Below are 27,130 nucleotides of genomic sequence, written 5' to 3'. Positions count from 1 at the left end.
AGAGGACAGGCGTACATAGTTGAAGTAGCTTCTGGTAAGTGGCAGGGCCGAGATATGAGCCCAGGACATCGGTGGCTGCCACGCTGGACCCCCCGTGCTCAGTGCTTCCGCCAAGGGCCAGCAAACACTTCACAGTGAATGTTTTAGGGCTTTATCTCCTTGCTTCGGTTTAAAGACGATTCATCTATGTCATCTGTGAGAAAAGCATTTCTATGGCTTGGCAGGTAGTTACGTAGTGTGGCTAAGGCGCTATTATTTCATATTTTCACGATGTGGAAGGAAGTACTCATTAGACACCAAGTGTCTGAGCCCAGAGAGAAAGGCCTCCTTCTCCCTGATCCTGATACCAAGGAGGCCTGGCCACTCCCTTTCCCGAGGGGAGAGACAGGGGCTGGTTGGGGCCCTTTGATTAAGTGGAAGGCGCCTTCCTCTAATCAGGCACCTGCCCCGATTCATGTTGGAATGGGGTCGGCTGAGGGACTGGAGAAAGTCAAGTCTGGCTCTGGGTCCTCAGAGGTCAAGGATTCCAGTTGCAGGGAAGGGCCTGCCTCCTCTCCCACCCGTGGCCAGGCGGGCCAAGAGGAAGCCGGTCCCGGAGGGGGAGTTAGGATTATTGCTGGCATGTCCGCTGATGGGACAGTTTACAAAACTGTCTTTGAACTCTGTGAACGCAAGTCTTTTTCTCTTTCCTCATTTCAGGATATAACAGTTTCGTGTTCTTGATCCACCAACCCCCCCCCCCCCCACACCCCTTCTGTTCCCTGAAGAAGCTTTACCTGGACAGAGAAACGCTACCCGCAGGGGCAGAGGTGGGGGGTGGGGCGGGGAGGCCGCACTCCACCGTCTGTCACAGTTTCAGCGGGCACTTCCCCACTACTTAATTCCAGGCTCGCACTATAAATACAGGGCACCCGTTTTAGAACTGTTAAACAAACGTGTTACTCATTTCACTATGCTGCGTTTTATTTCCATCCGAAAAACCATGCTTACTACCAACGGGTATGAGGAAAAACACTGCCACCAATGCCTGTTCATCAGGTCGGTGGCCCTTGAAGGTCTACAAAATGTAACTGTCACACATTTTTATAGATGGGCTTGGACAGAATAATTAGGAAATAGTAAATGCTGGCATCATCAGGATTGCTTGTGAGTTCAGCAAAGGAGCGTGAACAGCTATCCAGGACAGAGGAGAGAGCAGAACACAGGTACTCCTTATGGAGTGAAATATCAGAGTTTTCCGTGAGGAGAAAGTAATCATTTTTCAGCTCTGGCAACAACCTGTTTATTAAACCATTATTTGGTGGAAAATAGAAAGTAAAACAGAAAACTTCGGTATTTCATTATAACTGGCTAAATATGATTTTCATAAATTTTCTTTCTAAACTTGGGTATATGCCCAAAGAGTCTGTATATGTATACATATTTTCAACAGAAAAATTCGGTTTAGTCACAATTGTAAATCTGAGTAAAACTCAGATTTAATGGACATGAAGATAAGAAATGAGAAGTTTTCCAAATATGCAAATAAACTGATGCAAATGTAAGTATTATTCAGAACGTTTTTGACAAGTGGCCGTCAGCCCCGCTGGGAGCCAGGCACCAAGCATCACTCTTCAGTTGCTGGGTCAGAGGGATTCCTGGGGCTTCGGCGGGAAGGGCAGGGCAGTGTGGCTACGAGAAGGAACTAGGCCCAGAGTGGTGTGGAAATAGTTCAACATTTAAAAATGGAGAACGTTTACCGGTGTGTACTGATTGAGTATCAGTGCTGTGAATAACTGCTTTTAACCTTATACTTAAAGTGATTCTGACAACGCCTCTTTTATACTAAAACAGGAGGTACTTGTTTTCTGACCTAGTAAAGATTGGGGGGGGACTATGGATGCCCGGGCCCCTGTTGCCACAAATGGTACGGTTCTTGCGGGGTGGGAATAGGCATCTCACACTCCAAAGGGCTTTTTAGGAATCGTGGAATCGCACTGCAAAAACTGTTCGCACAGTAGCAGACGCGGAGGCCTCTTCTTCCCCTTTTGTCTTCCCTGTGTCACCGGAGGCAAGGGTTTTCTGATGCTACTATTTACTCAGGTAAGTATTCTGCACTGGGGAGCAGCTTACACAGCTGCCTGCCCTCCCTAGAGACCAAGTAGGTCTAAGTTTTGTTCTTTCTTGTTTTCTTCTATTCCCTCAGGACAGGTTACTACCGAAAGAAGACGATGTGTAAACCATCAGAAGAGCAGAAAGAGGAAAAGGCCTGGAATCTACTCTCCAGGAATTGTTACGCCCTCGGAGTGGTAAGTTTCTCCACTAGGAACTCTAGAGATGATTTTGTAGGGCTCCACTTTTTCAGTTGTAACATGTTAAAGAAAAAAAGAGAGAGAGAGACAGAGAGAGAGAAAGGAAGAAAAAAAAGAAATTTTTTGGTTTTAACCTTTTGTTAATTATAAAAATGTAAGAATTTCAGTCAAATGTATTATATTGTCTAAGGAACACCAATATCCAAAAATATGACCTTTTTTTTTTTTTCAGTAAGCAGAGCAAAAATGACACCTAAGAATTTTAAACAGATTTCTTACTGCCATCATATGACCGCCCATCTGTGCATGGGGTTATCCTAGGCACAGAAATCAAATTCCAACACAATCAGCTTGCTGATATGGTGAGAACATCTTATTTAGAATCTCAGAATTTTAGAACTTCAAAGCCTTCTGAGATTGCTCAGTTCACATGTCAGAGACAATATTACTTACTTGGTGTTGCACAGCTCATTAAGATAGAATAAGGGCTTTTTATACCCAACACAGCAATCTCTTCTCTATAGGACACCCGCATTTCAGCGGGATGTAGGAATTTAATGTTTGAAAAAGATTCAACATCACCACTGGTTAGGATACTGAAAGAAGACGGACTCAGAGAGGACAGTATTTTAGTCATTTCAAGACACAGCTTTGGGGCACCCAAATTTAACTGACAGAACGGCCAGAAGTGTGCTGTGAGTCGCTCAGGACTTAGGAGGTTTGCTTTGAATCTGGTCCCCAGCATTTACTAACTGCGTCACAAGAGTCACATCACTTGGTTAATTCTGAGTCTCAGCTTCTTCACTATAAAATAGGGGTAATAATTAACTCGAAGCTGCCAGGTACTCAATGAGCTCATAACCAAAGTGTTTAACAGTTCGTAGGGACTCTATAAATGTCAGTCCTCTTCTTGTCGTTCTGATCTTATATAAAAAACTGTTTAGAAAGTACAAATACACAGTAATTACAGGAAAAATGTACAGGAAAAATGCAGCATTTTAGGCAATAAGTTAAATTTTAGTAAAGGACAGTGGTATTTGATTAAATGACTTGGACATGAGTAGGCATGTCCTTGCTCACAAAAAATGTTTACTCACATTAGTTATTTAAAACTAACACAGAGAGGGGTGGGTCCCTGGCTGGCTCAGTTGGTAGAGGATGTGACTCTTGATCTTGGGGTCATGTGTTTGAAGCCCAAGTTGGGGGCAGAGTTTACTTAAAACAAATAAATATATAAAGGGTACATTTGAAAAACCAAACCAAAACAAAACCCTAATGCATAGATTATGAATCACTCTGTATCTGCTTAATATGTTAAAAAAAAGTCTAATTACAGGTCCATCCTGAATGAGTCAGATCTCGAAGGGAAAAACCAGAAAATCAACAACTCCAGGGGAACACTATGGAAATCGTTTTGCAATCGTAAACCCATGAATCAGTCTGAAAGGTGATCAAAACTAAATGCATTCTGGGGCGCCTGGGTGGCTCAGTGGGTTAAGCCTCTGCCTTCTGCTCAGGTCATGATCTCAGGGTCCTGGATCCAGCGACCCAGCCCCGCACCAGGCTCTCTGCTCAGCAGGGGGCCTGCTTCCCCACCACCCCCTCCCTGCCAGCCTCTCTATTTGTGATCTCTGTCAAATAAAAAAAATCTTTAAAACAACAACAACAACAACAAAACAAAACACATTTTTAATTTACTCTCATATTCCTATAATTAGCAGATGGTTATTTTTTAGTTGAAGTTTCTGTTCAAGTGTGGAATGAAGATGGGATTACCTGGCACAAGCCTACATCCTGGCTGGGAACGTCTTTCCCTCTCAAGTTTCATGTAGGGTCAAATGAGTAGAAACTCTACACCATCAGTCCACATTTAACCACTGTGCAGTGGTTTAAGCTAAATGTTAGTATTACATCTGCAACTATCATGTTAGTGGTTCTAAAAGGCAGCACAATTAACAGAACAGCTGTGAAGAGCAATGCCTTTCATTGTACAAATGGTACATTTGCACTAAGAGATTATATAAATATGCCTCACTGAAAGGGATCCATGTTATTGCTTGATTAATCCATTTCCTTGTATTAAAAAATTCCCAATGCTCTTCTCCATGAACACTTTAGCTTGACATTTGAGGCCAACCCAAAACTGGCACCTACTACTCTTTCTGGAAATCCTGCTCTGCAGCCTGACCGAGTTCTTGTCCATACCCCCCACCTCCCAGGGCTGTGTTGCTTAGGCTCCCAGGCCCCGAGTGGTAGTGCTCATTTCCATTCTTAGGACATTTTGTCTTTACCACTTGCTTTTATTAGTTAACTTTTCATCCGTATGTGATCCTAACTCCCAGCTTAGCCTTAGGGTTCGTGACAGTCTTTCGATATACTAGGTACTCAAATATTTGTTCATTAAGAAATTAAGTCTCATTTTCAGCCTTCCAAAATAGTGACTGATAAGACATCTCACAACTGAAAAGGACACTTGAGAAATCTACTAAGATAATAAAGAAACATAAATAAGACAATAAACAAACAAAAGATTATAGGAAAGCCCCACTCCATTGTAGGAGCATTTAAAGATTAAAGATTAAAAAACAAAACAAAAACAAAAACACAAACACATTTGGGACACAAGGCCATCAAAGATTGGATTCTTAAGTCCGAAGAAGAGTATTTTATTTTAGTTCCTGACAGAACTCCAAGGTGATGGAAGATAAAAAATATTTGGAATATTCAAGTTTTCTACTTTAAATGTCAAGAATAGCAATAAGCAAATAAAAGCCAATCAAATTTTAGAGAACAGAAAATATATTTCCACTCATGTTTAGTTACTGATGTTAGATGTGGAAACAGTTTTAGTGTCAACCTATTAAATGACATAGTCTTTCATAGTGAAAACACTATTATAGAGATCTTCAACATGAAGCTCACCATGTGTGCATTGTAACTTGTGAATATTGTAAAGCTATTTTGTAATAATGTTGATTAACGAGTCTTTCCATAGTAACTCTTAGATTTTTAACCTTCTTGGAGTCAACTGATATATCCCAACAATTTTTGTATTCTTCATGCACTTGTTACATGTTAATTTATTAATATTAATTTACATGTTAATATTAATTGGGGTAAGATATACCCAAAAGGTCTGAGGCAGGAGTGTGAGAGAGACAAGGAAGGGGTATGGTGGGTAGCACGGTTGTCTCCAGAGGCATCTCCCCGAATGGACCCGGTTCTGCCTGCGTGGGACCAATTGCTTACTACTCTGAAGCACCAACTACCTCTCCTCTGAAGTCTGGCTATTCACATCTATCCAAAATGTTTGCTGGAAGGATCAAAAGAATATAGGTAAGGGGTTTGCACAGTTTCTGGTGAAGATCTACTTAATACTTTTTTGAATATATTTTTAATGAGTGCCTACATGTACTGTTCTGTTCCAGGTGTTGGGAATGCCACAGAGAACAAAATAAAGCCCTTGCTCTTCTGGAGTTTACATTGTAGGGGGAGGGGAGAGGCAAATTTTCCCATAGAACATGTCTGGTAGAAATAAATGTTATAAAAAGATTCAAAATGGTGGGGGTGGAAGCAGATAGAATATAGAAGGAGCGTATGTGTACTTGGCATGTGTTATCCAGGGTGGTAAGGGGAACCTTCTCTGGCAAGACCTGAGAAAGTGTGGGAGGCAGGCTTACAGATGCGAGAGGAATGCTCTGCAAAGAGAGGATACACCAGGTGCAAAATCCTGGAGCGGAAAGCATGCCTGGCCTGTTTAAAGATGGGAAGGAATTCCGGAGGGAGAGCTCAGTGTGCTGGGGGAAGAGAGAAACAAGGGCTGTGAGGCAGCAGGGGCCAGAGCATGTGGGGTCTTGAAGGACTTGATAAGGTCTTAGGTTTTTCATCTGAGAGGAGAAACGCAGAAGAACTGTGAGCAGAGAAGTGATCTATGTATATCTGAAAGGGCAACACATAGCAGCTATTATAAATGCTATAGCCACATGAGATTTAATATGTGGGACATGAATATTGATTATTCTTTAACTCTGATCTGGTTTACCAGAAGATGGCTTACCAGAAGAATCAGGTGAGCCATATGAAATTGCAATTTCTATCCATCAACAATGGTGGAACATCATTAAAAGTTTCAACCTGACTTACTGGATAGGATTAGTAAAGGGGTTTAGAACATAGGCTTTCGGATAAAATGTAGGTGGAACTGAATCCCCCGATCCAGTACATGAGCTTGGCAAACATCACTTAACCTCCTTCTCCTTGTGTTTCCCCTTACATAAAACAGGGATAATAGCACACATAAATTACAAGGTTGCCTTGAAAATTAAATGAGATATACATGTAAAGGATTTAGCACTGGGCCTGGGAGCTTACTAAATAAGGAAACTGATTTAGAAGGGGAATGAAATCTTTTACACTATCAAACTACTTGAATAGCTCAGTCCTCTTTAAAATACCTATCATTTTGCTACATACTGAAGTAGCATAGGTTAGTTTCTAAAGAGGCAACAGGTTTATTTTTAATCAAAATCCTGCATTTGGAAAATCGTGCATTTACAAAATCCTTCCTTTAAATTGGTAATTGAGTAGGCGAATATTCTATGGCAATGGAAGTAGGAGAACTTAAAATATTTTAGAGTTAAATGTTTTCAATGTCCACTTTGTCTGCAGGGCAATTCCATTTCCTCTACCAAAGTAGCTTAAATTTAGAAACAATGTTCCTTAAATGAACAGGACAGAAGCTACTTGCTACTCAAAGAGTATTTGTTCAAAATTCAGCTAGTTTCAATACAACTCAAACTTAAGTGTTCCTCAGAATTTCTATGAAGTTAAAATTTTACCAAAAAACCCCCATGTAAGTTCTTCCCAGTTAAAACAGAGTAGACATGATTAACAGATTTCAGCCACTTGTCGCTCTCACCACGGTCAGTTTGATGTTAGATTTCGTCTACATTTATTGAACATGTCATAATAGGCTTGCAGGAGAATGCAGATGCAGATTTTGCGACTGACAACATTCTATAAACCAAAGAGAGCTACAGTGTTGCACTTCAGAAATCTTTCCCAAACAAACCTAAATATTTGAAATCCATCATACCACAAGGAAAACCCTCCTGCTCATTGTATCATTTTTTTACAAGTGGGCAAATGTGAACGTAGACTTCCACTTTTCGAACTCGGTACATGATCTTATTCCGGCTGCATTTCAAAACTGCACGCTGATGCCATCACGGAGTGCAGCATCATCCCCCCTTCACGTCCCCGTCCCCCTCCGTATTTCCTACAGCTCGGTGCCTGCTCCAGACTGCAGCCTAGTCTCAGAATAACGCACGCTGCATCACGGCAGACCCTGTCCCTAGAGGCGTGCCCCGCCACTGGGCCAGGTACTGCACAGGTAGTGGCGATGCCGTCGGGGCGACGAGGGGCGCCCACGCGGAACCCACGGCGCGTCAGGCTCCTTCCCGCAGCGGTGGCTCTCGAAGCCGGAGGACCGCGGGGACGTCGGCGGGGGGGGGGGTGGGCATGTCTTCGTGCGGTGCCACCAACGACAGAGCAGTAATCTGAGCCCCCCGGGAACGCGTCCTACAGGGGAGAACTCGACACCCGGGAACGAAGATTCCGCAGCTTCTAGCCCCCACCCCGCCATTTGGGGGTCCGACGGCCCTGCCGTTCCAACCCTCCCCCCACGGCGCGCCCCCGCGCCAGCCCCCGCCCCGGCCCCGGCCCGCCCCACGCAGGCGCGCGGCAGGCCCTGCCCCTCCCCTCGCTCGCGGGGCCCCGGCAGGGGCGGAGCGACCCTCGGAAGGGGCGTGGCCGCCTGACTCGACGCGCGCACGCGCTCTCGGGCCTTACGGCTACGTGTCGGGCCACGTGATGCCCACCCCGAAAGTCCCCCGTGAAGCAACAGGACGTTAAAAAAAAATTCTTTTCTTTGGGGTGGGGGGTGAGAACGGACGAGAGGATTTTTTAAAAAAACTATAGTAACGCAGGAGAGGATGGGGCCGTGCGGTGGCGGGCGCGGCCCGCATGCCATCCCTCTCACCTAACGCCACAGCGCGACCGCGCCCGCCAGGCGAGCCGGCCCGGCGGCGGGGAGCGCGAAGCGGTGCGGCCCTCGCCCCCGCCCCAGTCGAAGCACCGCCACCCGGCGCCCTCCCCCACCCGTCGGCCCCGCACCCGTCCCTCCCGCCACGGTCGCCCGCCTCGGCGGAGACCCCAGCCCGGCGCCCAGGCCGGGCTCGCCGGGCGCCGCCTCCGTCACGCACCCCGCCGGAGGGAGACGTCGCGGCGGCCGCGGCGACCGCGGCGGCGGCGGCGGCGGCGGCGCCCGGGCCGGGGGCTGCGGGGGGCGGTGGCGGGAGGAGGAGCGCGCCGGCCGGGCCCCGCTAACGGCCGCCCTGCGCGGCCCCGCCCGCCGCCCGCCCCCGGCCCTCCCCGCGCCGCCGCCCCTCCCCCCGCGCCGCCGCCGCCGCTGGCAGCGCCGCCTGAACTGAGGCGAACTCCGCCGCCAAGTGAGTGAGGAGGAGGAGGAGGCGGCGAGGAGGAGGAGGAAGAGGAGGAGCGGAGTCAGAGCGCGGCGGCAGCGGCAGAGGCGGCCGCGGCGGGGACCAGCCCAGAGAGACCCCGAGCCCGCGGCAGAAGCGGCGGCGGCGGCTGAGCGGGCGCGACCAGCCGAGCGAGCGAGCGGCGGCGGCCCGGCTCCTCCTCGTCCGGCGCCGAGCGGCCCGCGCCCGCACTCGGCCCGCGGAGACCCGCCTCCCGCCCGCCGGCCTCGTGAGGGACGCGCCGAGCCGGCGGCCGAGGAGCGGCGGCGGGCCGGGAGCGCGTCGGGCCGCGGGCGGAAAGTGCCTGCGGGGGCGGGGAGAGCGCGGCGAGCGCGCGGTCCGGCCGCCCCGGCGCCCGGCGCGGGAGCGGAGCGGAGCGGGACGCCGAGTCCCGAGCGGCCGGCGGCCGGGGCTCCCCGCCCCTCCCTCCTCTCCGGCGGCGGCGGCGGCGGCGGCGGCGGCGGGCGGAGTGAGCTGCGGAGCCTGGAATATGGTCGGGGAAATGGAAACGAAGGAGAAGCCGAAGCCCACCCCAGATTACCTGATGCAGCTGATGAACGACAAGAAGCTCATGAGCAGCCTGCCCAACTTCTGCGGGATCTTCAACCACCTCGAGCGGCTGCTGGACGAAGGTGAGTCTCCTCGGCGGCCCCTCGCGGCCCGCGCCCGGGCGGCGGCCCCTCTTCCCGGGACCCGACGCCCGCCAGCGTGTGGGGAGGGCGGGAAGGTCGCGGCCGGCGGGGCCCGTGCGCTCGGGGACGGAGAGGCCCGGGCGGGGCGCATGGAGGCGGCGCCGAGGCCGGGCTCGCGGGGCGCGGCGGCGGGCGGGTCGGGGCCGCGGGGCGCGGGCGGGACGCGCCGGCGGGACGCTCGCCCCCCCACCCCTTCCCCCCCCCGCCCCCGGACCCGAGACCCCCCGGACCCGAGATCCCGGGCCTCGCGCGGCCGGCGCCCAAGTTGGTGCGCCGGGGAAGGCTGCAGGGCGAGCCCTCTCGCGGCCCCGGCTTCCAGCCGCGCCTGCGAGCAGCGCGACGGCCGGGAGCTTGGCGGGCCTGCCCGAGAGGAGCCCGGCCTCGCCCGCCCCGCGCCCCGCGCCCCGCGGGCGCCTGAAGGACATGGGCCCCGGGGCGCTCCCGGAGTTTTCGCGGACACTCGGGGGGAGTAGCGCGGGGCCGGTGACTTAAAGGAATTCCGCGGGAGAGCGAAAGTGGAGCTGGCTTAGCCCGGGGCCAGGACAGCATGACAGCGGAAAGCACTTTGTGTCCTTTTGTTTGGGGAAGCGAGAACTGTTGGGGAGTTTAACTTCACTTGGGGCGGGCGGGGGTGTGGACGCGAAGTCCCGCGAGGACGGAGGTCGACGTCGTCGGGCCGGAGAGAACTCGGGCGGGGAGCTGCTGCGCCGCCGCCGCCGCCTGCCTTTGCGGCGCCGGAGCCGAAGACGTGTGCAGGGGCGAGGGGAGCCGCGAGGAAAAGTTTCAGCGACGCCTCGTTGGCGCAGAGCTGCGCGCTGCGAAGCACGACAAGAAGATTAATTTGGGCCAACTCTGGAATTTCTTGAACAAGTTCTGGTGGCGTGGCTCTGGATTACTGGATTCTCGGGACTGTGCGTTTCTGCGAGCGCCTGGGGACGGACGATTGACCAGCAAAACGGTCTGCTCTGGAAGTCGAGGAGCCAGGAGTTCTCTCTTAGAAGATACCGGAGGACCTGAAGCTGAGAACTCTTACAGAATTGACCAGTGGATTTTAGATTCTGCACAGGAATTTCGAGATCTTTCCTGTAGAACTAGGGAGAAGGAATCTGAAGCATAGAGAGTTGGAATGTCACCGAAGAACAAAAGACCGGAAATGTCTCCGTGGTTAAAGATGGTTAAAGAAGAATCCCAGGAGTTTTTGTTGTCAAGAAAGTCATAGAAACAACTTTAAAAGTACGAAATTGTTAGGTATTACTGCGGCCTGGCTTTTGCTTACGTATGTTAAACACAGCAGCAGTAACCTTACTGGAATGTGCTTTTTCCACTGTTGAAACAGCAAATCTGTTTATTTCATATTGCTCCAGAAAAACTCGAGCTGTCCCTTTAAGGGGTTCTGCTTTTTCTATTTGTGTTGGCATTTGAAAGATTGTGGAGGCAGAAAACTTTCTGGAATGTCAAAAAAAAAAAAAAAATTGCTGGGACTCTTAAATTGAGTATTTCCAAATGTGAGCGCTAAGGGGCGCCAGTTATTTTTTTTTAAACGTGAGAAATGTTTGGAGCAAAATGTGTATAACGTACTCAATAATCGGATCTGTATTAAGTTTAGTTGAAATTTAAATCACAATAAATCATTTTATGTGTCATTTTGTGGAGTTATAATACATAATGTATTTGCAAACACTGAGAACACATTCTTTAAAATTATAGAAACAATTTTGTTACATTTCAAAAGCAATATGCTTTTTCTGCCATGGGATATTGTGGTAAAATTAAAAGTTTTAGTAGTATTTCTAAAAATTTCTTTCAAGGTTTCTTTTTTTAGTACAGTTATTTAGAAGAAATCTTTCATAGACATTAAAATGAAAATGGGTCTCACAATATTTAGGGCTAAAGTTGCATTCTTTATATTAAAATATTGAGTTTAATCAAATGACATAGGCTATAAAAAATTGGAAGTATTTTCTCTTTATGCGTATTTTGTTTAAAAACATACATAATTTGAGTTTCTCTGATTAGTTCTGAAAGGCTTCACACTTTGCTTTTATGTTGATCTAAAATCTCTAAATGATAATTTGGAATTGTTTTCTGTTCAAGTTTCTAATGTTGGCTTCAGTAATTTGTAATCTTCGAAATCTAGAATTTCACTTATGTCATGATCTCTTAACAAAGGTTTTTTGTTGATTCCTCTGTAGTTGGAAATCATAACCATTTGCATTTTAAAACGTGGAGATCACTAGCTGAGGATGGTACATTCTAAATGATTTTTTTTTCTTTTATTGTGGTTTACTCCATCCCTTATCTTGGTCTATCTTGAATTTTAGCCTTTTCAAGTCCCCAGCCTAAGTAAAGATTGCTTCTTTGTGGTAGCTGGGATGTTTAAAATGGACAGCATAATGACTAGGAAGTTTGATTGTTTTTTTTTTTTTTTTTTTTTTAATCAGACCAGTACAAACACACAGGAAAAGGGGCTATTCCTTACTGTGGAATAAGCTGCTTCCTCTAATTGTTAGTCTTATAATAAACTTAATTTAACTTAAGAAAAATACGTTTTTTGAAATGTATCGCTTTTTTGGGGGCCAGATTTTATTCTGAAAATTTGGCAACTTGCTTTGCCCCTTTTGTGGCCTGTCATTGTCTAAAACAAATTAATCATGACTTCTGTTTGTGGTTAGGAGTTACATTTTTCCTCTTCCATATGATTGGTGGAAAAATTTCTTCAATTTAGATAAAGCTGTAAGTTTTAGGTTGATAATTAATTAAACCAAGTTAAGGTACTGGACTTGGAGTAGATGTATTTTCTCATAATTAGAAATTTTGAATGATTATTTCAGAATCCTATTAAAATATTTTTTAGAGTAGATTTCAAAAAATTTGCTTGTCTGAGAACTTTTATTTGGCTAGTTGCAAATTTGGGATTTACGTGTGCTCTATTTTCTTAGTTGATTCAAACTTGAATGCTTTAGTTTGAGCATTTCAATTCCATGCCAAGTTCATCTTTAGCCTATATTTTGACTATGGACTTTCTTTTTGGTTTTTGGATTTATCTTTTTGTCTGGGGTAGGAAGGAGGTGTAGGAATTGTCAGACTTTCCTCTAAGTGTCTTCACAGTGCTTTTAAGTTGTGAGTGCTTTCTGGGTTGAACCACTCACATAAAGGGAGTAATTTCAGTTGTTTTCAATACTTTAAGAATCTTTCGTTGGACATAGTAGATGATTACACATAAAACCGGGGTTTTAAAGTCTTAAACTGTTTTCTGAAGAGAAGTTTCCAAACTGAAAACTCGGACCATCCATGGGAAAGAGCAGTTACCACAAATTTTTAATTAAAAAAAAACTTCCTTTGTCATGAAAATGAAAGTCATGCAACAGTGGTACTTGAATGCAAATTCTGTTTTTATAAAGTATTGTAATTGGAATTGAGAAGGCCAGAAATGAAATTAGTTAGACTAAAAATTCCAGATGGGGGGAAGGGAAGAACTAGGGATTTTAAAATCAGATTTTGAGTTTTCATTTTTTAGGCAGAGGGAGGTTAAAGCTGCTGATGGGAAAATTAAAAATGCATGGTATGTATTATAAGTAAGGCTAGCCTAAATCTTCCGTAAGTATTTGAAAAATTGGTGTGTGGTTCAGAAAAAATGAGCAAACATGTTAAAGACTACATTCTGCATTTCTGATTTGAAAATGCATTTTCATTTTCTCATGGTCTTTTGGGGGCGTTAATAAATTTCCTTTCTGACCTCAGTTTTCTTTCCCTCCTTTAAAAATGTGGGGAAAAAATTTTTTAAATGAAAACTTGCTTCACTTGTTAACATTTTTCCATGTTAATGTTTATTTCCATTTATTCATTCAATGTTGAAAATATTTTATGCCTTTGGTTTTCTTAAACTTCAAAATTTTTTTGCAGAGGAGATATCTTGTCTACAGAAAACTTTGTTTCAAAAATTAATATGGTTATTTGTTGGTATTAAGATAATTTGCTATATGAGTTTATTAAAATTTTAACGTTTTTTTCTGGAGCATTGTTGACAGTAATCAGTCTCTTTAACAAAGATTTTATTTACTTAAGTTGAAGTAATTAATCTGTTCTTTAGGAAGAAAAATTTTGCAGTTGTACAGTAGCCCTTTGAATTAATAGTGATGAGAGAAGGACGTGGTATTTATAATTAGTTGTCCTTCCATTATTTTTCTCCTCACCCAGGGGGTGTCACCAGCTCTGTAAAGTAATAATGGAAATAACTTGTATCCTTGGTCATTTTATCCAACCTTCATTCTGCACTTCTGAAGCTTAACTCCCTTTAGGCAGAGTATATATTCAATGTACATGTACATTCAGTGAGGCAGAAGGTGATTCCTTTTTCTTAACTTTATTCAGTTTACATGTTTCGTAGTAAAGGCTGTACTCCCAAGGATAAAATGTGATTGAATTAATAGAAATAGGTCTCTTTGCTAATCGCACTTGCTGGTGTGTTTGGTAGGAGCACCTTTTCTTAAGTGGCTTTGGGAATATAAAGTGAAAAGTTAATTTGGGTTTTTAATGTTTTGTACACATTATATATCTGTTATTATCCCCTCACTTGTCACTGTCCTGAAGCTGATTGGAAAGTGCCTCAGTTTTTCATAAGAAAAAAAATGGTGTTTTGTTTACTTTTTAAAGGAACTAGATTTCCTTGACAAAAGACAAGTGTGCTCCCCCCCCAACCCCCTGCACACACAAACCCACACACCACTGTCTTTATTGGGCATCTTTTTTCCTGCACTTTTTTGAGGCCAATATATTTAGATATGTAAGCTTTTTGTTTTGTTTTTTTGACCTTTTTAGCCCTTAAGAGAATTAAACCAGTGTGGTCATAGGAACAGCTTTTTCAAAAATCTGACTGGAACATCTTTTAATTTACTTGAGAAATTTATTACAGTTAATGCAATTTGATTTATGATGGTGCAGTTACAAGTAAAACTTGTCTTTGTTGGAGATGGAAAATGCTGTGCCTTTTTTGAGTTTTATTCGTTTGATAACTTAAGTGACTGAGTCCATTGAACAACTCTCTGCCATTGGTATGTCAGATACTATGAAGATATCCAAGGATCTATTTTAGTGCCAAAGGGTCAGGATAGTGAAAGAGCCTATGTCAAGAAGTCAGAATTATATTATGTACCAATTTTTTATTTTTGTGATTGACAGGACTTCATTATTTTTTCTGATCCCCCCCCCCTTTTTTTTTTGGACGTCAAGATACTGTGTTTTTCCCTTCATGGGCACTGTTAGGGAATGCTTATACCCCTTTTAAAAACTGGCATTTTAGTTTTGGGGCCCAAAATAGCTAGCTTCTTTTTTTTCATTTAATAGGAAGCAAGCATGGCATTAAGCTTTTCTTAGTGAATGCATTTTGTTTTGTTTGTGTTATGAAAATTGACTATAAATATAATCCATTGTGTGTTAAGTATTAATGTCTGTAGTTATCATCATACTTCATGTTGTAATACTATCTCTTCTTGTGTTTGCCTACCCTTATTAGAATTAGTTCCTTGAAAGTGCCCACTTCATTCCCTGGTACACTAACTCTCAGATGTTTGGTGAATTAATAAATAGGTTGACATTGTTATCCTCTTGATTTCTGTTTATTTAAAATACGGGATTAAGCCAGTTATGTAATAATTGGTGATAGTTTTGGGCAATTAGAATAAAGGTATGTGTATTTTATTAATGATATTTTTTAGAGATCTTAAAATATTACTTGCAGTGCTTGTTCTCAGGAAGCTTTTATCTTCATTTTACTTTAGTACCTTTGGTGTGAATGAGAATTAGAAAGGTAAAATTGCTTTACTTGGGCAGTAGTTTTCAGCCAGTCCTTATACAAAGTTTATCTATCAATCATATCTATCAGTCGGTAAGCAGAGAGAAGCTGTCAGTGCTTATTGCAGCTCTTAAAAGTTTTGGTGTTTATGGAATTATGTAGGTAAACCTTTTCCCTGGTCAGTTACCTATAAAAGTCAACATGTAGCTGATATGTAGGTCTTGTACTCAGTAAAACACAGTATATGGGAAAGATTCCAGGTCCCCGAGTGCTGCTTTGATGTGTTCAGGATAAAGAAGGACTATTTAAGTGGTTTTAGTTTAGAAGAAAGCAGAGCATAAACTTATGCGGCAGTTACAGTTATGTAACACAAATAGTAATTTTTTAAACACAGGTGTTTCTTTAAGCTAATTTTTAAGTGCCTTTACTTAGAAGACTGATAATCTAGGTTTTCAGCTAATTTAACCCTCTTAAAAGCAGTCTACTCTACTGCTTTAGCCCTAACAGTGTTGTAAAGTAAATCAGTCATGAATTTTTAACAGATATATAACTTGTAGAAGATAGGTGGTTTATCCAAAATTCTTGTAATTAACAAGCAAGTGATTGTACTTAGTGGTTCATTTTTTCAGTTTCTTGAAGCAGCCGCTCTAGTTTGAAATTCCAGCAGTCCTATCAAGTGTAGCAAAATAAACATTTTATGTTCATAATGTTGCCTTGTATAGTGATTTTAACTTACATGTTTTATTAAACTGAATTTTGCAACTTGTGAAATGAATTAGTTTATTCTCATATTTCTATCACATTTATGATAAAGCATGATATGTCAGTTTGGATGCTTTTTCAAGGGTGCTGAGGTATCAGAAAAAAATATCAAAATGTAGTTAAATCCATAAGTGGTCCCACGTAAATGACCATGGTAATAAGGAAAGGGCTTGTGTGTGCACACATGTGTAGGCATGGATGTATATAGAGGGAGACATGCAGTGAATGTGAGCTGGCCCTAAATCCTTCAGATTTTGGGTGCTAGGGCTGGTGAAGTTTTAGAACAAGGATGATTTTTGAAGTAATGAAATACCTGCTTGGCCCCAGGATTGAAATGATTGTGTATTAATAGTGGAAAAGGATCTTATTAGCAGGTCCTAAGTAAACACCTTGGTTTTGGCTTTCATGCAGGACAAGTTGTAAAGATCAGGTCAGTTACAGATTATTGGAAACTTGGGGCTTTTAAGCTAACTTAAGAGTTTAAAATCTATAGGAAAGTCTAATAAAAATATATAACATGTATATATATATATATTTACTACATTTAAGAGTATTAGGAAAGTGCTGGTAAAAAAGCAAAGTTTTATGAAATTCTGAAATTTTTATTTTCCTTAATTGTTAGTGTCATAATACGGGCACTCAGTCAGAATGGTTTTACAAAGAGTATTTGAGGAGGTGTATATATGAAAAAAAACAAAAAGTGGAAAACATTTCTTGGATGCCATTTTGTGTAGGGAAAACAATAATAATAATATCAAAAGATCATGGAATTTGAGAGCTGTGAGGGACCTGGGAGTACATGGAAATCGTCGTACTCTAGGTGCAAAAACTGAGGTCTAGAGGTTGGGACTCGTCCACATCATAAGGCAAGGCAGTGTCAGAGTTGGAGTAGATCCTCAGTTCTGTCTTCTAATCTTTTTGGTGAATGTGTCTCTGCATAAGTGGAACTGGAGAAGAAAAACCCGGAATAGTTCCACGTGTTGAGAAGTTGGCTGTGTTGCCTTAGGTTGTGAACATGAAGGAAAAAAAAAGTCAATGGGAGTAGTGTTAATTCTGTGGTATGTTGGACTTGGGCAAATACTGGTCAGATTCTTGGAGCTAAATTTTTGTGATAGTTAAGATGCTAGAAATGAGAAAGAAAAGGTGTTTAGAGGATTTCAGCTCATTCACTTAAATTATTTATTTATTTATTTTTTAAGATTTTATTTACTTACTTGAGAAAGAGAGGGCAAGCATAGAGTGAGAGGGAGAAGTAGATTTCCTGCTGAGCAGAAAGCCCAGTGCAGGACTCAATCTCAGGCTCCTGAGATCATGGCTTGAGCCAAAAGTAGACCCTTAACCCACTAAGCTGCCCAGACACTCTTACTTAAAGTTCTTAATAACAATAGGATAGAGCCTTAATTCTTTAAAAGGTACAAACCCAGTGTGTATTTAGTGTTACTACTGGTATTATTATTGCTGATATTATTATCAATGCAGTTACTATTTTTAAAAACTACTCAAGAGGAAATCTAACCTTTCTGACTGGAAGATTGGTTGACTGATAGATTGATTTGACAGATCACAAGTAGGCAGGGTGGCAGGCGGGGTGGGGGAAGCAGGCTTCCTGCTGAGCAGAGAGCCTGATGCGGGGCTCCATCCCAGAACCCTGGGACCGTGACCCAAGCTGAAGGCAGAGGCTTTAATCCACTGAGCTACCCAGGCACCCCTGGAAGATTTAATATAAAGGTTTACTGTTGTTTGGTGACTCAAGTCAGGAATGTACACTTGGTTCGCTTTTACGTTAGCATAGAGTGGTTAATAGCAGAGGTAGCAGCTCTGAAGGACTGGCTGGAGGTGGAGGATGATGGACGGAAGTGGGAGCTGCCCTGGGTAGCCTCTGCGCTCCATTCCTGATAGCCGTATCTGGAGTATCAGCTGATGCTTCAAGTATATTTGAAGAGTATTACTTCATGGTAGGTAAATAAACTTTCTAAGAAATAAAATATCACACCGAAGCCAAATAATAGGTATTTGGAAATTAACTGTATCTAATTCTTACCATTGTTGCTGCTACCATCATTGTTGCAGTGATACTCTAGTTGTTAGGACAGGTCTTCAGGTGTCAACTGTGTAATAAGCATGTGTGTGTGTATACATGTATGACTGTGTGAGCCAGCATAAAGATAAAAATTAACTTTTTGTGTTTCTGTCCATATACTAATGAGACCATGTTGCAAGTAGTAAGAATTCTTTAGTAGACCTGAGATTTAGTCCTGAGTTTGCAGTTAACTAGTTTGGTGATCTTGGACAAGATACCTAACCTCTCTGAACCTCGTATTCTTCATATGTAAATGGAATTATTAACTACCCTGCTGACTTCAAATTAAAATATTGGGAGGCTGGAGGGTACTATATGCAAAAGAATTTCTCAGACTGTAAGGTAGCATCATCTAGTATCTTTCAATATTTTTAGGTTTTTTTTTTTTTTTTTTTTTTTTAAGATTTTATTTATTTGACAGAGAGAAATCACAAGTAGGCAGAGAGGCAGGCAGAGAGGGAGGGGGGAGGAAGCAGGCTCCCCGCGGAGCAGAGAGCCCCACTCGGGGCTTGATCCCAGGACCCTGGGATCATGAGCTGAGCTGAAGGCAGAGGCTTTAACCCACTGAGCCACCCCGGCGCCCCTAGGTTGTTTTTGATAGGATGGACATTGAGATAAGCAAGGCAGCTTGTAGAGAATCTAAGAAGAAAAGAAAAAAACAAAGGTAATTTATCCACATGAGTATCCACTAGTTTTTATGTTCATGAGAATCCCTCACTAGCATTCTGGTAGTCAGGAAGTCCTTTTGAGAGCATTAGAATCTGACTTGGTACTAGTAGATGGTAGGATTTAGTGAGGTGAATGGGAGAGTAGAGGATGTTCCACTAGAAGAGAAAGTGCTCTAGTGTCAAAACGGTGGTGATGGGAGATTGAAAGATTTTCAGAAAGTGTGTTTAAACTCAGGTGGAATGGCAAATGTGAGCGAAGGAGAGCTATGAGCAGAGCCAGCAGCCTCAGTTTGGGCTCTACCATGGTGGGCCTTGAATGCCAGGATGAACAGCATACATTTTATTACGAGCTTTGTAAGGAACCAGTGGAAGGCTTGGATTATTTTGGGGTATCATAATGAACTCTCTGAGGTATCATAATGAACATCTCTAACAAGAATGTAGACTCTGTGGGTCTGAGGAAGTAGAAATTGGAGACGTTGTGAATAGTTAAGGTAAATGGTTAGGTAACTTTTAAATACTTTAAAATTTTAAAATATTTTCTTAAAATATTGAATAAAAATATATCGTGAGCTTTATAGATTTAGGGTTAAACTCTTTAGGGTTTTTAAACAAATGTTTTTTTAACTAAAAATAAACATATACAAAAATTTTTTCCTTACCCTTAAGTTCATTCTTATATTAATCCTGAGGTATGGAGAACATGTGGGGCTCATTTGTATAGCTGTCAACCAAAAGTTTGGTTACTTAGAATTAAGCTTATATGTAAATTAAAGAGAATTGAAGAAACTCTTTGGTTTAGGGGGATCTTAGAAGTTCTTGAATTGGTTTGAGTTGAAGGAAGTTTTGTCCAAACCTCACTCATTTGATATTGTTGAATCTAGGTGTGTTATCAAGTACAAAGATTTTTGAGAACTTCATTATTTTATCATCTATTTTACTTTGTTTTTATTTAATTGCATTTTTTAATGTTGATTATTTTAGGTAAATTAGAGATGTCTTGACCTTCCATCTCTGTATGTTCATGTATCTCTTTAAACACTAGCATTTTCCTATATAGCAGCATCACACTGAATAAAATAGATCAGTCCTATACTTAATGTAATAACCAGTCCATATTCAGGTTTTTGTTGTTATCCCCAAAATATTTTTTATAACTGGCTTACCCAAACCAGAGTTTGACTCATGCATGATCCCACTCATTGAATTTGGTTGTTAGGACTTTATGTCTTTTTAATTTAGAACCATTCTTTTTTATGGCACTGCCATAACTTCCTTTATCACTGGAATTGCTCTTTTACGCCCTGTATGTCTGGCACCTGGGAACGTAGGTATAAAGGAGTGAATAGGTTCAAGTACAAATGCGTAGATGATGCTATGCACTTAATTTTGTATCATGCTGGGAACCCACATCCGGTTCCACCATTGGTGAAACTGAGACGGGTATCTGGGTTAGCGTGGTCATAGACTGATTCTCCTACTATAGTTAGGTAAAGCTTTCTTTCACCAGCAGGGAATATATTGTTATTCTGAAAATAGTTACTTTACTGTTGGAAAAGCCAGATAAATGCTTATTCTTAATCAGTTATTGGTGGTTCTTGGAGTAAAGCCTTGGTTTGCTAGTTGCCTCAAATGGTGACCAATGAAAAGGTTTTATTTCTAAGTAGTTGCAAAATCTCTACTGCAAAGTTTTTCTCCTTACAAACTTTTAATAGTAAGAAAGTTCTGTTCCAGCAGATGGAGATATTAGTACACAAAAGACAGTGTTTAGTGATTAAAATTTGTTGAACTCTTTTTACAAGAAAGGAAATTTTTTCCTTTAAATTGTAAGAGGAGAGTTGTTCAGGAATATGAGAAATAACAATTATTAAATTCATTATTTAGAAGAGTCATGTAAATCAGTTGTGATATTTCTTTAAAGAGTTTTTTTTATTTTTTATTTTTTTGAGAGACCATATGTTAGATGTTGACTATAAAATGTGACTGGATTAGGACATTCCATTAAGTATAGTAATATTCTGAAATACAGTTTCTTCCTTTATAGCGTAGTTGTTTGAAGGTTTTTTGTTTGTTTTAGTGCAGGGCTGGGTCAAGTCTGTTGAAAAGTATTCTACTTGTATATTTTCTTTTCAATTCTAAAGTTTTTAACCAGGCAGTTTATTTGTTTACTAATGTAAATCAGGAAAAAAAAATCTGTGCCCTAGTTTACTATTTCATGTTATATGAAGAGAAAGTTCTTTAGGGGATTATAGTTTTATTATGGTAATAAAAAATTATCAGCAGTAAAAAGGTAATCTTATCTCACTTTATTATAGTTTATAGCATTCCTTGTCAGCTTTTTTTTTTAAGGTAAATATTACGTATTTTAAAATATAGCTTGCAGTTGTTGAAGAAGAAATACTGCTTATTTAAGTTCCTTCTTAGATATGATTTGGAAGTGTGCGTTTTTTTAATAACACATTTAAATTATATTTTCCAACTTGTTATTCTGAGCTTTTTTTAAATTGCTCTATCAGTTGTAAAGTATTTTATTTCCTTAATCAATTGAAATTGAACTCAGACATGTTTATATGTAGAAGACCAGGGGACAGGATATCAATGGTGATACATTCCTTAATAGAACTGATAATAACTCGCATTTTACTTCTTTCTCCCCAGTGTTCTTTTTTTTGTTGTTGTTATTCATAACATAAATTGAATTTATGTAGAGAATTGAAGATGTAAACATTTTCAGTTCCTCTTTGGCAGTACTGCGTTTTTTGGTCCCTGAGTCCTAGGAAAGGTGGTATGGAGGGCAGGGGTGTCATAGCATATTGCCCTGTGAACCTTAATTGAAGTAGTGTTTTTCAGGGAAAGTTTTTCCTTGTGGCCAATTTTGTGTATACATTTTAAATATTGTTTCTCATAATCGTTTTAGAGTATAGGAAAAGCATAAATTGTAAAATATGTTGTTATCAGGAATTAAACACATTCATTTTATTTTAACAAGTATTCTTCATCTTACGGAAAAGAACTAAAATGTATCAAGAAGTAAAAATTACCCATAATTCAGTGCTAATCACTCTTGATATTTTGGCACATTCTCTTTTAGACTTTTTTCCCCATCTCGATTTATGGATAAAACAGAATTGTGACTCTACTCTAGTGCTGTCTGTGTTTAAGTAAATTACATCAGGAGCATGTTTCCCTGCCATTTCATATTCTTTGACAGTATGGTTTTATGTTAACAGGTCATTTTACAGAGGTGTATTACAGTTTACTTAACTATTCTATTCGACGTATCACTTTGTTTTCAGTAAGCTTGTGTGATGAAATATCAGATGTTTCAGAACTTGATTACTTACTGTTTAAAAAGCCTTATGTTATTAAATATTGTAATGGCCCTGTGAGTACCAGGCTCTTTTATTTTTGTAATGTAGTTAATTAATTGGAAATCAGCATTTTTATACTGCATTCCAGTAGAAAATGATTACTATTATGTGATATTTAATTTTTGAGTAATGTCAGAGTTGCATATTTCACTTATTTAATGACATATATTTGAAATTTTTTATTCTAGTCACAAGAAAATTTGAATGCATACTATGTGTGACATACGAGGTATGCAACAAAGCTTCGAGTTCATTCCTTACCTTTCAAGTTGTCTGAGTAGTAAGGTAGATAGTATAGAAAGAAAGTAATAAAGAAATATAGCCAAGAAAGGTTGAAAGACTGGTGCTAAGGTCACATTAGGCTGGGGAGATTATAGAATGTTTCAGGAAAAGAGGTAAAATTTCAACTTTTACAGGATAGGTAGGATTGAAGTGGAGAAAAGTTTCAGGGAGTAGTAGCATTAGTAGCACAGGGAACACTGTCCTTGAATGTGAGGACATTCTGAGTAGGAGAAAGAAGTGAATTATTCTATATCTCTTCCATAGAAAGCTTTAACTTCCTGGAAAAAGATTCCATCCTGTTGATAATGGGAGACCCATTTAAGGCTTTTCTTTTTACATCTTAGCTTTTTTCCCCCTTTTATCTGCCTTCGTACTTCTGTTTAGTTATGGATTCATGTGATAGATTGCTCTGCTTATTGCATATTTTTAGTCTTTCTGGACTTACTCCTTACCATCCCCCATTCCAGTATTTTGCCTCTTAACTTCTGTTTTAACTTTATTTTTTTAACCTGTGCATGCTTAGTTTGGCTTTCTATTTTGTTTTACTAGTACATTTGGATATGCTTGACCTGCTCTTTTTTTTAAGATTTTATTTTATTTATTTAACAGAGAGAGAGTGATCACAAGTAGGCAGAGAGGCAGGCAGACAGAGGGGGGAAGCAAGCTCCCCGTGGAGCAGAGAGCCCGATGGCGATGGCGGGGCTCAGTCCTAGGACCCTGGGATCGTGACCTGAGCCGAAGGCAGAGGATTAACCCACTGAGCCACCCAGGCGCCCCAACCCGCACTTTTTATTATGCCATTCTGTGTGTCTTTTGGTGATTGTGTTGGGTTTAGGTGCCTGGAGAAAGGGAGTTTACCTGGAATTAGTGAATGTGTGATTTATAGAACTGGTGAGTCTAAGCTCTGAGCTATAAATGAGTTGCTAGCATGTCTTGTCCTATATGGATGGCGTGGCTTTTTGCCCTTCATCTTTCTATTTGCTTTTGCTCTAATGGCTTGAAAGTTCCTAACAATCTTATATTGGGTGGGAGAAATGGAAGATCTGCCAGTCTAACCCTGAATTGAGGGAGGCTATAGGGAAAAGTGTTTGCAAAGTGTATTCCATGTAATACTGGCCTCCTGAGGTAGTCTGAGAATAAAGTAGTCAAGGAAGTGCTGCATGTTCTTTTGTGAATTCAGCATGTGGTGACATGTTAAATATCCAGTATGTGCTAAAGGAAGCTAAGTTGGTTTAAATGAATATTTTCTGAAAATTATTTGGTAGAGGAATGCCTTTTTTCTTTCTTTTCTTTTTGGAACTGGTGTCCTGAGGATACATTATGATAAATACTAGAAAGAGGATTTATAAGGACTGTGGATCCTAGGAAGAAGAGGGTTTAAGTGATAGTTGTTTGGGAATCTTAAATTTTGGATGGGAATATTGTCTCAAGTCAGATCAAAGTACTCTCTGAAAAACATAATTAAATTTCATTTAGTTTGGGGGACGCCTGGGTGGCTCAGTTGGTTAAGCAGCTGCCTTCGGCTCAGGTCATGATCCCAGCGTCCTGGGATCGAGTCCCACATCGGGCTCCTTGCTCCGCAGGGAGCCTGCTTCTCCCTCTGACTCTGCCTGCCACTCTGCCTGTGCTCGCTCTTGCTCTCTCTCTCTCTGACAAATAAATAAATAAAATCTTTTAAAAAAAAAAAAAAAAAATTTCATTTAGTTTGGGATTATTTCAAATTCCATCTAAAAGGAAGCAAGAAAAAGTATCTTTTCTGACTTTATATAATGGTACCAAATGGTTTCAGTAGTGAATTTTGTTTAATTGAAAGTATTTGTTGGGGCGCCTGGGTGGCTCAGTGGGTTAGGCCGCTGTCTTCGGCTCAGGTCATGATCTCGGGGTCCTGGGATCGAGTCCCGCATCGGGCTCTCTGCTCAGCTGGGAGCCTGCTTCCCTCTCTCTCTCTCTCTCTGCCTGCCTCTCCATCTACTTGTGATTTCTCTCTGTCAAATAAATAAATAAAATCTTAAAAAAAAAAAAGAAAGTATTTGTTATTTAAATAAAAATTTAGACTTGCTATTTTTTAAAAAATAGTTTTCTAAGTGAAAGAAAATTAACAGAATTCTGACAACTTAAATGTAGAACTTAAAAATACTTTAAAATAGGTAATGCACAGAGAAATAGTGTTCATTGGTTTAAGTTGGGAACTAGTGAATTGTTAGGTGAAAAGAATTTTGAACAGAAAAATATTTACCTTTGTTAGATTGTTTAATAAATATTGATGTGCAGTGATTTAGTACTTTGGTAAGATCTGTAAGTCAGTAATTAGATGAGCTTTTTCTGTTTAGATTTTAATCTGAAAGATATTAGCTCTCTTTTTGTTGCTACAGCAATTAGTCATATTATAAAATGAACTTTTGATGACATTTATAATGAGCAGTCTTTAAAGAAGGGTAAGTGTAGGGTGGTTGGTAGAATAATAGCATTTCATCTGGAGGGCCCAACAGATTTTCATTAACATTTTTTTTCTAGTTCAAAGAAAAATCTATAATTCAGAGATTTGAAGTTGGAATGGATCTCAGTGATTACATTTCCATCTTCTCATTACATATGTAAGTGTAGTTCATTTACAAAGGATATGAAGTTTTACAGATTAGAAACTGCTTGCTTCAGGAATGGTAGTTGATTTTGCGCTTGTGACAGAAATATGTCTGTAAGTGGTATTATTAGTCAGAGTACCTTGGGCCTGATTGCCTCTATGGTGAATGACGTTATGACTGATAATTGGTATATTGTGACTACCTTCCAAAGTGAGTAGTCTTAATTATTTTAAATTTTGTTTAAATACTTGAAATAATCTTCCTAGGGAATTTTTTTGTGTGTGAGAGAGAGAGAGGAGGGGAAAGAGAGAGCATCTTAAGCAGGCTCCATGTTCAGTGCAGAGCTGGACACAGGGCTCAGTCTCATAACCTTGAGATCATGACCTGAGTGGAAATTCAGGAGGCCTATGCTTGTCCAGCTGAGCCACCCAGGTGCCCCTCTACCCAGGGTAATTTTAACTTTTCCTGTAAATATGAATAAACTCAAACTGTTGTTAAACTGATGTTAAAGACAAAAAGGCCCTCCTAGGTTCGTTTTCCAGCCAGCTGACTCTAGGTCTAGATACAATTTAGTGTACATAGCAAAGGAACTTCCACTGTCTGTATTTTTACACAATATTTTAAAGTCCTTAGTTAGAATAATCTCTCCATTACCCCCCTTGTAGATCTAGGTCATTTGCGCTAGAATAACGGGATAAAAGTCTAAGGTGAGGATAAGGGAAAATGAGAAAGCTGCTTGCTTAAGTGTCTTCTAAATACTTGGTTCAGATTCTCTTGTCATTGCTAAGACTTAATATGTAGACTTGTGTTTGGTGATGTCCTATATAGGTTGTTTCATAGGCGAGTGTAAATTTATCTAAATTTTGAAGGGTGATAAGTTTAGGAGAGGTATCTTCAAAAAACATTTATGTTGTTGTTTCATGAATCCTGAATCGAAGAAAAATGAAAAGGGGAAGAGGGTAGAGAATGATAGTAATTAGGGATGGTAAAAGTAAGATCTGAGTTAGAAAATCCTGTTTGTTTTTAGGTTATAGACAAATGTATTCATTTTACGGTGGTAAAGGACATGAGAGTATCTTATTTTTTACATTTCACTTTTATTCAAGGGCTAATAACCTTTGATTTTCTTATTAAAATGTATTAACTGAATGTCATAAGATATGCCACATGGTACTACAGATATGGGTCAAGTTGTCCAAATTGGAATATACAAAATTTTTAGTCACTTATCAGTGGATGTTTAAAGCATTGGAGAAAGTAGTAATAAGAGGAATTTCAAAGTGATATCTTTGATTTTGTGAATCAGGAGGCTCTTTGATTGCTAATACAGTTATTTATTGAAGAACGGGTACATATATTCTGACTTTAAATCAGAAAAAATGGTATAAATGTAAGCAAAAAAAGGTGTTTGTATCAAATTTTTAGAATGTTACCTGTGAAGAGAAAAAAAATTTTTTTTAAGATTTTATTCTTTCATTTAACAGATCACAAGCAAGCAGAGAGGCAGGCAGAGAGAGAGGGGGAAGCAGGCTCCCTGCTGAGCAGAGAGCCTGATGCGGGGCCCGATCCCAGGACCCCAAAACCATGACCTGAGCCAAAGGCAGAGGCTCAACCTACTCAGCCACTCAGGTGCCCTGAGATATTGTTTTGTACATACGTTTTGATATAACTAAACAGCTGAAATGAAAGCTTCATTAAGTAACCTCTGTGTTACTTACCTGTGGCATAATCTACTGTTTTCCTGTTGTGTCATTTCTTTATTTTAAAGATTTACATATTTTAGAGAGAGAAAGCATGTGCGTATGTGTAGGCAGGTAGAGGGTCAGAGGGTGAAAGGGAGAGAGAGAGAATCTCAACCAGATTGTTTGCTGAGTAGGGAGCCTGAGGTGGGGCTTGATCTCACAACACTGAAATCATGACGTGAGCCAAAGTCAAGAGTGGGATGCCTGACCGACTGAGCCACCTGGGCATCCCTGTTCTATGTCATTGAAAAAGTGTTGGTTGTGACTAATACTATAGAATTAATAGGTTATGACTTGTGTAGTTTTAGCAAAACTGTTTTTGTCTCC

The 27,130-nt window shown here is 41.2% G+C and overlaps 1 protein-coding gene across 8 annotated transcripts in view; it reads left to right on the top strand.

Moving 5' to 3' along the window:
- Positions 1 to 8,823: 8,823 nt before the first annotated feature.
- The window catches only part of QKI (QKI, KH domain containing RNA binding), a 160,396-nt gene continuing 142,089 nt past the window's right edge, over positions 8,824 to 27,130 (top strand). For 5 of the 8 annotated variants that reach the window (XR_006606790.1, XM_045080067.1, XM_045080066.1 and 2 more), the window contains exon 1: positions 9,184 to 9,465. Coding sequence is in view for 7 of the 8 variants with exons in the window: in XM_045080067.1 (XP_044936002.1) it covers positions 9,324 to 9,465 (142 nt within the window). In the remaining variant the exon portion in view is untranslated. Of the gene's footprint in view, positions 9,466 to 27,130 lie in introns of all 8 variants that reach the window. The other 3 variants (XM_045080070.1, XM_045080072.1, XM_045080071.1) reach the window with 1 other exon arrangement.

This window comes from Mustela putorius, unplaced genomic scaffold (genome assembly GCF_011764305.1).
Source record: "Mustela putorius furo isolate JIRA1106 unplaced genomic scaffold, ASM1176430v1.1 tig00000450_pilon_pilon_pilon, whole genome shotgun sequence".
In the NCBI taxonomy this organism is placed as follows: domain Eukaryota; kingdom Metazoa; phylum Chordata; class Mammalia; order Carnivora; family Mustelidae; genus Mustela; species Mustela putorius.
This window is presented reverse-complemented; position numbering and strand designations above follow the sequence as displayed.